The sequence below is a fragment of the Rhamphochromis longiceps genome, linkage group LG16, assembly GCF_057381845.1.
Source record: "Rhamphochromis longiceps isolate RC_006_pf linkage group LG16, R_longiceps_female_GT1.1, whole genome shotgun sequence".
Lineage (NCBI taxonomy): Eukaryota > Metazoa > Chordata > Actinopteri > Cichliformes > Cichlidae > Rhamphochromis > Rhamphochromis longiceps.
The window spans coordinates 6,195,427-6,207,954 of record NC_140572.1 but is presented as its reverse complement, the minus strand read 5'-3'; the positions used below and the strand labels follow the sequence as shown (position 1 = coordinate 6,207,954).

Genomic DNA, 12,528 nt, shown 5'->3' with positions numbered 1-12,528 from the left:
CCTGGGGTTATGAAACCAAATGATTTTGGACACACTTGAAACTGTAGAAGGGACCAGACGCAGCTCATGGCGATTCTTGACTATGTTTTTTGAGGCGTAGCATCTGAAATCTGTAGCAACTGCAATATCAAATGTTTTGGAGTTTGGAGGCCAAGTCGATGCCTTGGGCTCTTTGGTTGGTTCCCTGAGCACTTACTGATGTGTGGTAGGGTGCGTCGAGCTGCTGCTGTGTATGGTTAGCTACAGTGTTTAGGTAGGTGGTACATGAAAATGTAAGATCCACTTAAATGCCGGGAGCCAAGTTTTCCCAGCAGGCTCTAATTAACATTCATCATCACAGTTGATTTGTATTTCTGTGTATTAACCCCTTTGTAACATGACATGCACCTCTTTAGAAGTATAAATGCTGCTAGCTGTGTACTACATCGGAGGCTCTACATAGATTCAATACAGAAGCACAATTCAGGCGTGAGTCCTAACAATCGCCTCATGTTAGCTCCTTTATGATAAGAAGCTTGTGTTCACCACTTTTATTAGATGCCTATTTAATGTTCCCATCTGATTGTTTTATGAAGATTGGAGGGAAGAGCTACATGTTGTTTGGAACAAAACTTATTCCTGTCTTTCTAAAGCCAAGAACAAAATGTCACACTGTCTGAATTCTTAACTATGTCGAAAACAACCGATGCACTGTGAGAGCAGTCTTTGCAGGGCTAATTATTTTTCCCTCATCTGCATTTGTTTCCACTCTTAAGAGGATTTTGAAAAGTTATTTCTTGGTGTGAAGTGTCAGCCTTAAAAAGCGCTACGAGCAAAACGTTTATTTTAATGCAAGAGTCGACACTATCTACAAGCTGGCTGACGAAGAAAATGGAACAGCTTGAAAACATTGCGCGTTTCCATAGAGAAGCCGTACTGCTCCTGCTGCTTTACAGAGAAGCTGGAACAGTTAGCACGCTGCTTTTCCAACAAAGGCATATAAAGTCAGCACAAAAGCAAACAATGTGATTTTTTTTTTTTTCCCAGGGTGTAACATTTAGGAAAAGGATCAAATGCATATACAGGATTAAAAGCATTGTGGGTCACTAAAAACTTGTGCGCTGCATGTGAAGTATTTTAATGAAACTGTGAGGCACACGGAATAATGATTTCCAGAACCTTAAAGCTACTTGAGGGCAAAATGTAAATTATGAACGGAAGCTTGAATAACACACTAATACTGAGAATTTCTCCAAGACCATAAGAAAGAGACACTGTGAGCTTTTTATATTTTACAAATGCTCTCACTAATCTGTTAATCTTCTATTGTTTTATGCTATTTTGTGTGTAGGAACTGGCTCATTTCCATAATTCCTCCACAGCTGCATAACAACATCCTTGCAGACTATACAGCGAGCACAAGGTTACCATACCCTCATATAAATGAATTGATGTGCATTTAAAACACTGTTCGAACTTACAGGTTTAAAATTTATTTACTTCCTTGATTTTATAATTTAACATGCTCACTAAGAGTGTTGCAGGTTTGGCAGGTCATGGAGTTTCATTAACGCATTGTAAAAAATGTAACTGACAAAATTCTGGGGCAAGTGAACTGGGAAATGGGGTGCATCAAATGAGGAACAGGAAAGCTGGATGACAGGATAGCCAGCTGGCTGGAAACAAGGAAGCTCGCTGAGTGAAGAACAATGGATGAAAAGGATAGTTGATTGGCTAGGAAACAGCTCGTGGGAAACAGGTGGAGCTACAGAGACGGAAACAGGAAGATTCGTTCTGAAGAGCTCGCGTTGCAGTTAACAGAGAGGAGAGGAAATGGTATGTCTGCAGATAAAATCCATGGCATGTCTTTAAAGTTACCCCATTAATCAACCAAGTCCCTTTAGTAACATCTAGTGGCAGGTAAAGGCCACTGACTTCCATGCAAATGTGTATTTAATTTGAATGTTGGATTTGGCTGCTATCTTTGAGAGATGTAGAGTAATTTTGCGTCTCTACGCTATCACAGTGGAGTTCAAGTGTCAGCTTTAATTTGTGGAGCTTTACAAAAGTGTTGTATTTACCATTTAGAAACCGAAATGCTCTTTTCTTTGATGAGGTCAGTAAAGGACCAAAATTCAGGAAACACTACCAAAGAAAATAAGAGGTTACTTAGTGGCTGTAAGAAAGAAGCAGTCTAACAGGACATGAAAACCGGTGCTGGAGGATGGTGTCACAAAAATACAAACTTCATTTGACACTGAGCTTCTGAAAGGACTACACACCCTACATTTACTGTGTATGAGCAATTACTGTGGAATCAACCTTTCAACAAATGCTTGACATCATTGTGCCATTTTTTCCCCTTGTATGACACGATGACCACACTGCACCGCTGGCTGTCTAACAGACCCTGAAAGTGATTTTCACTCTGTACGAAATGTCCAGAATGTGTGCAGAGAGCATGTGTCATTCTCTGCGAAGCAATCACGACATTTTCGAGAGAGACGAGTACTGATAAACAGCTGGGGAGGAGTGAGGGGGAGTTTGATCTGTGGAGAGGTTGGCATGAGTATCTCAGATGTGCAGGAAATTGACTTAAAATGCAAACAGAGCCCTCATGTTATTCTTCACTTGGCAACGGATACAAATAGGTGGGCGTTAGACACGAGAGGATCCTCCTTCACTTCTTTCTGTGTGCAAGTTCATTCTATTAATTTTCACCACAAATAAAATCATAATTGTAGTGGGTGTACAGCTGAATTTTACTGAGCTCTTGTGTAAAAATCCACAGTCTATATTGGTTTTTAAATTCACAAAAAGACACAAACCCCATATTTATTCATGGTGTGGAAGATCTAGTTTACGCTATTGTGAACCAAACACTGTGTTTATGTCAACTTTTAATATTGTAGACAACCTTAAGGTAATACAAGATATTAGCAGGACTCAATAGACGACTGAAGCCCAATGAAGATCACACAACTTTTCCTTCTTACATTTTATTATCATTAACATGGAAAATCATCAAAACTAGAGAGATCCAAAGACATGAAGTTAAAAAAAGATGACAGATGAAACCTTTTTGTACCTTTTAATGTATTAAATCTGTCTTGACATTTCATGGCTTAATCTAAATGCTCAGACACACTAGAGAGAAAAACAGGATTTAAAACCTTGTGATTAGGAAAGGAAAAAAAAAAATCAGTGATTGCAGTGAAATTATTTTCTGTCCATTGCTTCCTCCAAGTTCTGGTTGTTCAGAGGTTTAGTGTTCAAAACTCTCAACCTCTGGGCAACTGCTTTCAATCACATGGTGACTGCACCAGTCTGACTTTCAAAGAGCATACAAGTTGACCAAGTTTCCCAAATATAGCAGTCCAGTTGATTAAAGCAGACAGCATATTACCATCAATCTCAGGCCGTCTGTGCTGATCCATGCAACTCGTCTGCACGTGTCTCAAGATGCTCAAGGTTCCTGAGCATCTATGTTATTTTGCCATAAGGCAGCAAGTACATCAGTATTTGTGGAGCCTCTAGCTGGAGTCTGAATCGAACTAGTTATGCACGTAGACAGCAACAAACAGCACTTTTACTTATTTAGTTCATAGGCCCATTCAATCACAAACTCTGAGGCAATAGGACTGAGCAGGCTGACTCAGGCTTATTGCCATTTTATCAGCACAACAAAGTCATTGTGAAGACGGCAGCTCTGGTCCCCGTCTTCAAAGAAACCACTTCAAAGGCAGATTGCAGGTCTAACAATCTGCACAGAGTTGCAGTAATTTGGTCATGCCATGTTCTCCAACCTCTCTGTTCCCTAGTGACTGTATCATCAGAAATCAGAAATCAGAATGGGTTTATTGCCAGATGTTGAGGTTTACAACATTAGGAAATTGCTGCGGTGCTTCAGTGCAGACAATAAGAATTAAAGTGCTATGTAGAAAGAAAGACATGTGCATGAGATATACATGAGATATATACATGAGAATAAGAATTATGAGTGCTACGTAGAAAGATATATACATGAGTGCAGGTGGTGATCAGTGCCAAACATGAAATGATGCAGTTACACAGCGTAGGGTCATATGTTAGTGGCGGGGACAATCATGTGGTTATTGTTCATGTGTCCAACAGCAGAGGGGAAGAAACTGTTCTTGTGGCGAGAGGTTCTGGTGCGAATGGACCGGAGCCTCCTGCCTGAGGGGAGCAGGTCAAACAGACTGTGTCCAGGGTGAGAAGGGTCAGCTGAGATCCGGGCTGCACGCCGCAGTGTCCTGGAGGTGTACAGGTCCTGCAGAGATGGGAGTCTGCAGCCAATCACCTTCTCAGCAGAGCGCACAACACGCTGCAGTCCTGACAGCGTGTTCATGACAGAAAGGCTTGGAACATTTTAGACATGTTCAAGAGGTAGAAAAAAATTCCAGGTAAATTCAGTAAAAGCAGCAACTCAACAACAAAACGAGTGTTGATTTATTAACAATTATTAAGAACAAATGTAAAAATGATGTAAACATGCACTGAAATAAGAACAGTGATGGTGAAAATGGTATTAGCCTTAGTGTTGAATTAAGGACGTATATACATCCCAGTAGTGTTAAAACCAGCAGAATGTCATATTGCTGCCATCAGGGGGTAGAAAAAAGAAACTTAAATCTTAAAGCTAAGCGGCTTTTGTTTGACATTTTTAAATAAATGCTGTTTGAGACACAATTTTTACAGAACTTAGTTTAGAATTTTTAAGTTTTGGTGCAATGATTCACACTAATTCTCCACCCATTTTTCTTTCCTTTAACTTGTAAGGTTCTAAATGGCAGAAGATTGCATCCTTTGCAGATACATCTATCCAGCAAGCTCAGCCTTTGGACAATATTTAGGTTAAAGCTATCAGTTCCAATCGATATGGGTCTTCGATTGATCAGGGCCAAACTGTGATGGCTAGACAACTGAGCTCTTCGGGGTGTTCCTGGTCTGCAGTGGTAAGTATATGTCAAAAATGGTCCAGGAAAGGAAATGGTGAATCAGTGAAAGGGTCACGTGTGAGGAGGGAAGGCTGGCCCATGTGGTCTGAACCCAAAGACAAGTTACTGTAGCTCAAATTGCCGAAAACGTGAATTCTGGTTCTGATAGAAAGGTGTCAGAATTCACAGAGCATTACAGTTTGTTGTGTGTGGCAGTGCATAGCCGCAAACCAGTCAGGATGGCCACGCTGATCCATGTCCACTACTGAAAATAACACAATGGGCATGTGAGCAGAACTTGAACACAGAGCAATGGAAGATGGTGGCCTGATCTGATGAATCATGTTTTCTTTTACATCACGTGGATGACCGGATGCCTGTGTGTCACTTATCAGGGGAACACCTGGCACCAGCAGATGCTATGGGAAGAAGGTGAGCTGACAGAAGCAGTGTGATGCTTTGGGCAATGTTCTGCTGGGAAACCTTGGGTGCTCCCATCCATGTGGATGTTACTTTGCTTAGGTGGGTGGTATGTGTCAATGTTGCAGACTATGTAACCCCCCAAAATGTTTCAGGAACTGTTTAAGAAGCACAACAGTTGGTTTAAGGTGTTGACTTGGCCTCTAAATTCCCCAGATCTCAATCCAAACTTCCCATCTGTGTGATGTGCTGGACAAACAAGTCCGAAGTCATAATGTTATGCCTAACCTTTATATGTCATACATATGTCCACAGGGTGCTGCAAAAGAAAATCTCTCAGCTCTAAAAAGCAAATGCAAATGTTCTTAATAATTTCACGCTTTCACCCTATCCCAAACGGACAGTCGTCTGCCGAATGAAACATCTGCTACAAACAGCCACATCTCACAAAAGAAAACTTGGCTGACAGTCGGGTTCCACTGCTGACAGATGCTGCTGTGCAAGAAGGGAGTGGGTGGACTGAAAAAGAGCCACAGAGCTTAACTCGTTGTCAGTAAAAATCAGTGACAGCATGAAAAATTGTAGAATTTGCAGGAATCACCGAATCCAATTGTGACGAGATGTATTTGAAACACAGACACCCTGCTCTTTGTATCACTTGAAAATAAAAATGCCACATTGGAGAAAGTACAAACTCTCTACTTTTTAAAAATTGCAATAATATTATGTTAATGAATGCGAGTCCATTCATATTCGTGCAGGATTGGATAGCTTTATTAAATTTATGCATGAGTAAATACTAGCCTGTGCTCATGCCTGCGGGTTATCAGCTTTGGTAGAAAACTGAGCAGCACACAGATCAACACAGACATTGTGCAGACTGTGACTAAACTCTAATCTACAAACAACAGACACCAAACAAACAGCAATTCTACTTGACCCTGAACACTTCAAAGCAGCTAAACAACAACAAGCTAAAAATGACATGAGGAACACTCACTGCCTAGTGCAACACCAGCTTTTCTTTCCTTTCTCTTTGTAGCTTAGCTTCATAGTCCTTGCTTTTATCATGGATGTAGCCTTTGGCCTACAAATCCAGGCAGACATGTGACTCATAGGTGCAGCTGGGCCGAATACTAATGCATCATTTATCAGTGCTGTACTTTAGGTTTTTTTTTTCTTAATATCAGCACACTTTTCCTAGTCCTGGGATGATTTGTACTGGTATATCTTGATGCAATGATGCATGCTATCTGACACTGCAAGTTGGCCATCAGGTAGCAAGGATAGGCCACGTGGACTACTCAAACCCTGGTTTATTATGGGCCAACCTACTCCCTGTGCTGGGTATAAAAGGATTCTGTGCTGCTCCCCCCAATCTGCTACCAAAACATTACCATCTGTATCTATACAGATACCCCAGGGACAGGTCAGGACAGGTCCCATTCCTGCACATACACCCAAAACTCTAACTGTGTTCCAGCCTGGCTCCAGAACTTTGACGCAAGGTACACGACCAGTTTCATTGCCCCTCTCGGATACAGCCACCATGCCTGAGCTTAAGCAAGCTGCCACTAAGTAGGGTCGGTGGAATCCAGTTACCACTGTGCGTTCAAGACGGGAGCCTGTCTTAGGGTCAAGCTTTAGGGCAATGAGGGTACCTTTTCGAATATCAGCTACCAGGAATTCATCGAGCCTGGTTACAGTCACACCCCTGGGAGCTTCCAGTTCATCTTTTGCAGAGCCGAACCCAGACCCTCCAAAGGTCTGAAGCAGTCGGCCGTGCCTGCTGAACACAAGAAGAGCTCTTTCTGCTGCACAGCTTACTGCAATCAGACCCTTAGCATTGACCGCAATGTCAAAGTAGTTCCTACACCGTCTGTCAGAGCCACCAGCAGTTGGAGAGGTCACTTGTTGGAGGACATTTCCACGAGCGTCAGTCACCTGTTTCAAAGTTGAAATTCAATTATAACCTCATTGACAGTTTCATTTCCCACACTGAAAAAAATTTTCTGTACATGTTTGAGTTGTATAACACCTACCTGAATTCGTGCATTTCCACAGTCCACTATAAAGAGCTGACCCTGTGGTGTGGCATGGATACCACTTGGCAGGGTAAGATCAGCTCGACCTGAACCTTGCTTTCCAAATTGTCCAATGAGATGGACACCTTTGGGTTTAAATTCTGTGGAAGTCAAGTCACACTCCTCCTCTAACTCCACCAGTGCTTGCTGCCTTCTTTGTCCTCTGCCCCACTTTTTTGCCTCAAGTTCTGTTGTACAGGAACCATCTATAACAGACAGGGATAAAGACCTAGCCACAGGAGGTTGTGTTGATCCAGCAGCTGTAGCCTGTTTCTGTGGCTGGTATAAAATATTTTGACCTCTATAGGAAGGCGACGAGAAAGTATGCCCCATGTCAGAGGCTTTCAATTTCCTTCTGAGAGTCGGCGAGGTTGAGGTGAAGCTCGTCTTGAAGTTGCTGCCCCTAATCCCCCACACTCCTTGCTCAATTGGCCCACTAGTAATCAATGGGCGCGTCTTGTGAGTCAAGTCCACTGCAGACTTTGATAAGCGGCAACTGTAATTCAAAGAGCCTCTGTTCATACTGTAGTCATGAGATGGGCTAACAATGAAAGTATAGCTAGAATCAAGGCTGTCTGTTGGGGATGGTGCTCGGCCAGAGTCACCGAGCGTCCCTAGAGAGTGTTCATCAGAAGACTGGCTGAGGCAAGAGGGGGGTCGACCCCTGGATGTGAGGTCTAGGCAGCTTTGGCTGGCTGAAGGTTCTCTTTGAGATGTTAGGGAACTGTTGCAGTATCTTAAAAGTCTATAATTGGAATCTTGACCTACTCTTCCCTTATCTCCATTTTGACCGTCTAAACTTAAGCACTGACTAAGCTTTATATGCTGCTGTTTTTGTTCAGGTAAAAGGTTTGGCTTCCTGCTGGAGGCCACAGTTAGCCATTTCCTCTTGTTCCTTGGTGAGTAAGGTTTCCCATTCTTGTTTATCTTGTCCTCGTCTTCCATGTCCAATTTTTTAAGAACTGTAGGTACAGCCAAAAATACATCCTCACCTTGTGGCTGGAAGGAAACTGATTCTACCTCATCTTCCTGAGATGATTCCCAGTCAGCCTGTTCGCAGTGACATATCTTTGCAGAAGAGTGCTTTTTTTCCTCCTCTGATTCTAGGTCACCCCGGTTAGAAAGGCTGATCTTTCTAACAACCCTGCCGGTTGGTGAAATAAATCCCTGTCCTTGGGTGCTCTTCTCTTTTCCAGAACCTTGATAGTTTGTGTCTTCACAGAGCATCTCTTGTGAATGAAGAGCACATGGCTGTCCTTGTGGCCCACAACCTCCAGCATGCAGGCAAAGGCTTTGTTCTTGAACACGAATATCTCCAAAGTTGACAGCATTCGGTTGTGAGCTTGGTTTGAAGTTCACTTTCTTTAGAGAAACTGAGATTTCCCAAGGTTGTAGGAACTCTGAAATCTCCTTCAGCAGTGGGTTCTGGCTTGGCCCACTGTCCTTTACAACTGATTGACCCAATTCCTGAATCTGCTTTTTCAGTTCTGCCAGTTTACAAAGCCACTGGTCCAACAGGGACTGGCTGACCCGGGCTGCTGCCACGTTCTCCCGCTGGATCTGGTCTAGACGCTGCTGAGTGTCCCGATGGTCCTGCTCCACCCTCTCCAGCAGGCGCTGCTCTTCTCTGCGTGCTCCCAGGATAGCTCGCTCTACACCACGCTTTACAGATTCAGTCTCAGTTTCATGATGCTCCTGCAGCCTGCGCAGCTCTGCCTCTGCCTGGGCAAGGTCACACTGTGCCTGGGTTACCCAGCATGGAGGGTACTGATGCAGGAGAACAACAGAGAAAGGACCATCTGACTGGCAATCAGGGCTTGGACAGTGGCCTGGGATAGGAGAGGTGGGAGTGCTGCCCAAAGATGTTCCCAACATTATGGATGGATGGATTTGTACTTCTCCAGTATTTAGTTCCTTCAGAATGACGGAGAGATAAATACAGAAAAAAAAAGAAGATCAGCTTCACTCGGGGCACAACACCACTGTAAAGTTCTGGTGCATACATTTCCGAAGCATTTATCAAAACCAACCGATTTACTTCAGCATGACTTTAGGAGTGAGTCATAAGTTTTTGTACATACTTCAAAGTTTTCTTTTCAATGTTGGGATTTTATTTTGAACCTATGTAGTCTAAAATTAAGCGCTGGTCATCTACACTGAAAAAATGGGAATTGGGAGGCTTTTGAATTTGCACAAATTAATTTAGTTAATGCTACACAAGCCTTTCATGTTTCTCTTATTTACATGATTAAATAAAGTACTATTTACTTGATTATAAACAATACTGAGACTACTCATTTTTCTTGCATTGATTTAAAGTGACTAAATTAGAATACTAAAACCATTGTAATCATGTTTGACCACAACCGGAAATGATGCAATATATTCAAAGACAACAACTAAATATGATTGGATAATAAGACCTAGAGTCTTATCCAATAAGACAACAACATAATTTAAGGAGAGCGCAATTGACCGCCAGATTCTGGAAGACTGTTCAGCCACATGCAACCTTTGGCACTGAGTCAGGCATACTGAGAAGGTAAGTAATTTAAATACATTTGTTTTAGTTGGGTACGTTTTCACAGAATTGTTGTAGTGCATGCATGCTATATAAAAAGTAGTCTGTAATGCATCTACATGTTGTTTTTACAGTGCTAGCTAACAGTGCTGTTTATTCATAAAAGCGTGTTGCTTTTTTTCAGGTAGTCTTAATTTAGTTTACATTTTCAATTGTGTAATTAATACAAATGTTATATGTAAGAGATGACAGGATCATCTATAAGCACTTTCTTTTATTTGCTGCTAAGGTCAGTTTTTTGTGAAACATTTGCAAATATATTCTCAAACTAACTTTTTCTTTTAGTTATTTCTGCAGGCCATCTTTAAAAATGTGTTAACAAGTTTATATGGATGCGATTTTGGACTTGTTCATGGCAGAATTGCTGCTTTTAATGCTGTTACAGTTTAATAAAGGTGTATTGTTCAGTAGCACTCAGTCTTTGCCTTTTTTGTCAATAATGATCAGTTAATATTTCAATTGAAAAAATTAAGTAGGATTTAAAGCCATAATTTGTCTTGCAAGAACATAATTGCAATGTGTTTACATTACGTAATATCATTGCGTACCACTGGCAAATAAAAATAAGTTGGTGTTAAATATTAAAATATATTGACATTATGCAATACATTGATATTATGATAATAGATTAATATTAGTACATCAAACATGATTTTTTAAAGTAATCTGATGGAAATAAAATACTTTGATGTGACAAGCATTAATTACTTGAGGGAAAGTGGAAAATTAAGTCAGTCATACTTATTCATATTATGTGGGACCGATGTACACAATAAAATCAAGTAAATTGAAAGAACTTTTTTTTTTCAGTGTACTGCATTGAGTTTATGCACAATTTTATACTCTTTTAAAAGTAGCTTAAAATATTAGTCCTGTGACTTAAATAATACCTGTAACAAGTATGATTGCAATCTAATAAACTGCCATGCTAAGAATAGCTAAGTATAATTTCAAATGAGATTTGAAACTCTTGTGTTTTAACGAGTTTTGTTGTATTGGAGCAGCAACATGCAGCATATTCAGTCATCCATCTGCACTAAAATTGGGATAATGGCATCCAGTTACAAAACACCTCACTCCCATGAAATTATCTGTCATTAGGCATGATTTCCGTAATGCATAAGTGTATGACAGACCAAAATCATGAATCAGTCACACACCAATTTAGTCTGGCAGAGGTGCATGCTTGCTTGTGAAGTGCTTCTGAGTAAACAGCTGCTTATGGAAAGGTGATACAGATATGAAGAGAGGCCATAAGAGAGCTGAGGCTGTGGGTAGAAAGAACTAGCTAAGGCAAGGAAGAAAAGTTTTGAGTTCAGTGTCGAGAAATCTATTAGCATTTCAAATAGCAGCAGACAGCCAGAAGCATCCAGAGTGAGGGCGAGAGTGGGAGGTAAGGAGACAGCCAGTGTGTCAACACAACAGTACTTCTCAACTCCCCAGTCCCTGCGAATTGATCTTGCTTTGATATTTTATTCATGAGCTGTACAAAGCGATGTAGAGAAGCAGCAGTGAAAGATGTCGATCCTCTGTGTGCTGTATTGTGATAACCACGGTGAGCCATCACAAAATCAACAGAAGCACTTATGCAGGGTAAACATTAAGAAATTTATATCCCACCTTTCTGTCAGATGTGGAAACAACTTGAGATACTTAACAACAGTCACAATTCAACAAGTAGCTTCAACAAGATATTCTACTTCAAACTTTCTCCTCAAAAGTTTTTGAAGTGTACTTTTGACTTTAAGCTTATGAAGCATGAAATAGACAGTGACTGTTGTTTTTAGGCCTATTTGATGTTACAGTAAAAGTAAATTACTGTGCTATACTGCATGTTCTGTTCAGTGAGATCATGTATATTATTGAAAATAAGGAAAAGAATTGAAAGTAGTTTATTGCATTACCCACAATATGTCAAATGTTCAATTATGATAATACTTCAGAAGTCACCTAAATTCGATTCAGTACAAAATAAATACAAAGTGTTTTTAGCTACAGCTAGGAAACTAGCTTTAGCTTGATACGAGCACCGTGATACCCTACTTAATGTGAGTTACGTGCAGTTTTATTTCAAACCTCACTCCATATCTCACTATGGGAAGTGCCTCTTGGTGAGAGCAATTGAGTACCGGGTAATATTTCCAGAGAACTACAGTTACTCTAACCAAATGCTTCATTTGTGGGCAGGTAGTAGTTTAACATTGGTGGGAAAAATTAATTACCATAGCAAAGGTCATAGAAGTGAATGAAGCTCGTCTTTACTAGTTATGGGCAATCTAACGTCCTATAACTTCCTTTTACCTAAACTGAAGCCGAGCTCCCAAAAGTTGTACACAAATCATAAGTAAAGCAAGCTCTATGGTTATGCTTTTGCTTGGGTATGTAGAGAAAAGGATTTGGGGTATTCAACCAACACAGATCCATAAAAAACAGTCGAGAGAAATATATTTATTGCTGACTGCATTTATTTTACTTTTTGTATTAGCCTGTGGCATTTGTATCAGCT

The 12,528-nt window shown here is 40.9% G+C and overlaps 1 protein-coding gene across 1 annotated transcript; it reads right to left on the bottom strand.

Moving 5' to 3' along the window:
- Positions 1-3,143: 3,143 nt before the first annotated feature.
- LOC146650470 (uncharacterized) lies at positions 3,144-9,326 on the bottom strand. The gene is made up of 2 exons (XM_085384437.1): positions 7,400-9,326; positions 3,144-7,301 (listed from the first exon to the last, which is right to left on the bottom strand). The coding sequence occupies exons 1-2, from the start codon at positions 9,314-9,316 to the stop codon at positions 6,558-6,560; spliced, it is 2,661 nt and encodes an 886-aa protein (XP_085240563.1). The 5' UTR covers positions 9,317-9,326; the 3' UTR covers positions 3,144-6,557.
- Between the last annotated feature and the right edge of the window lie 3,202 nt (positions 9,327-12,528).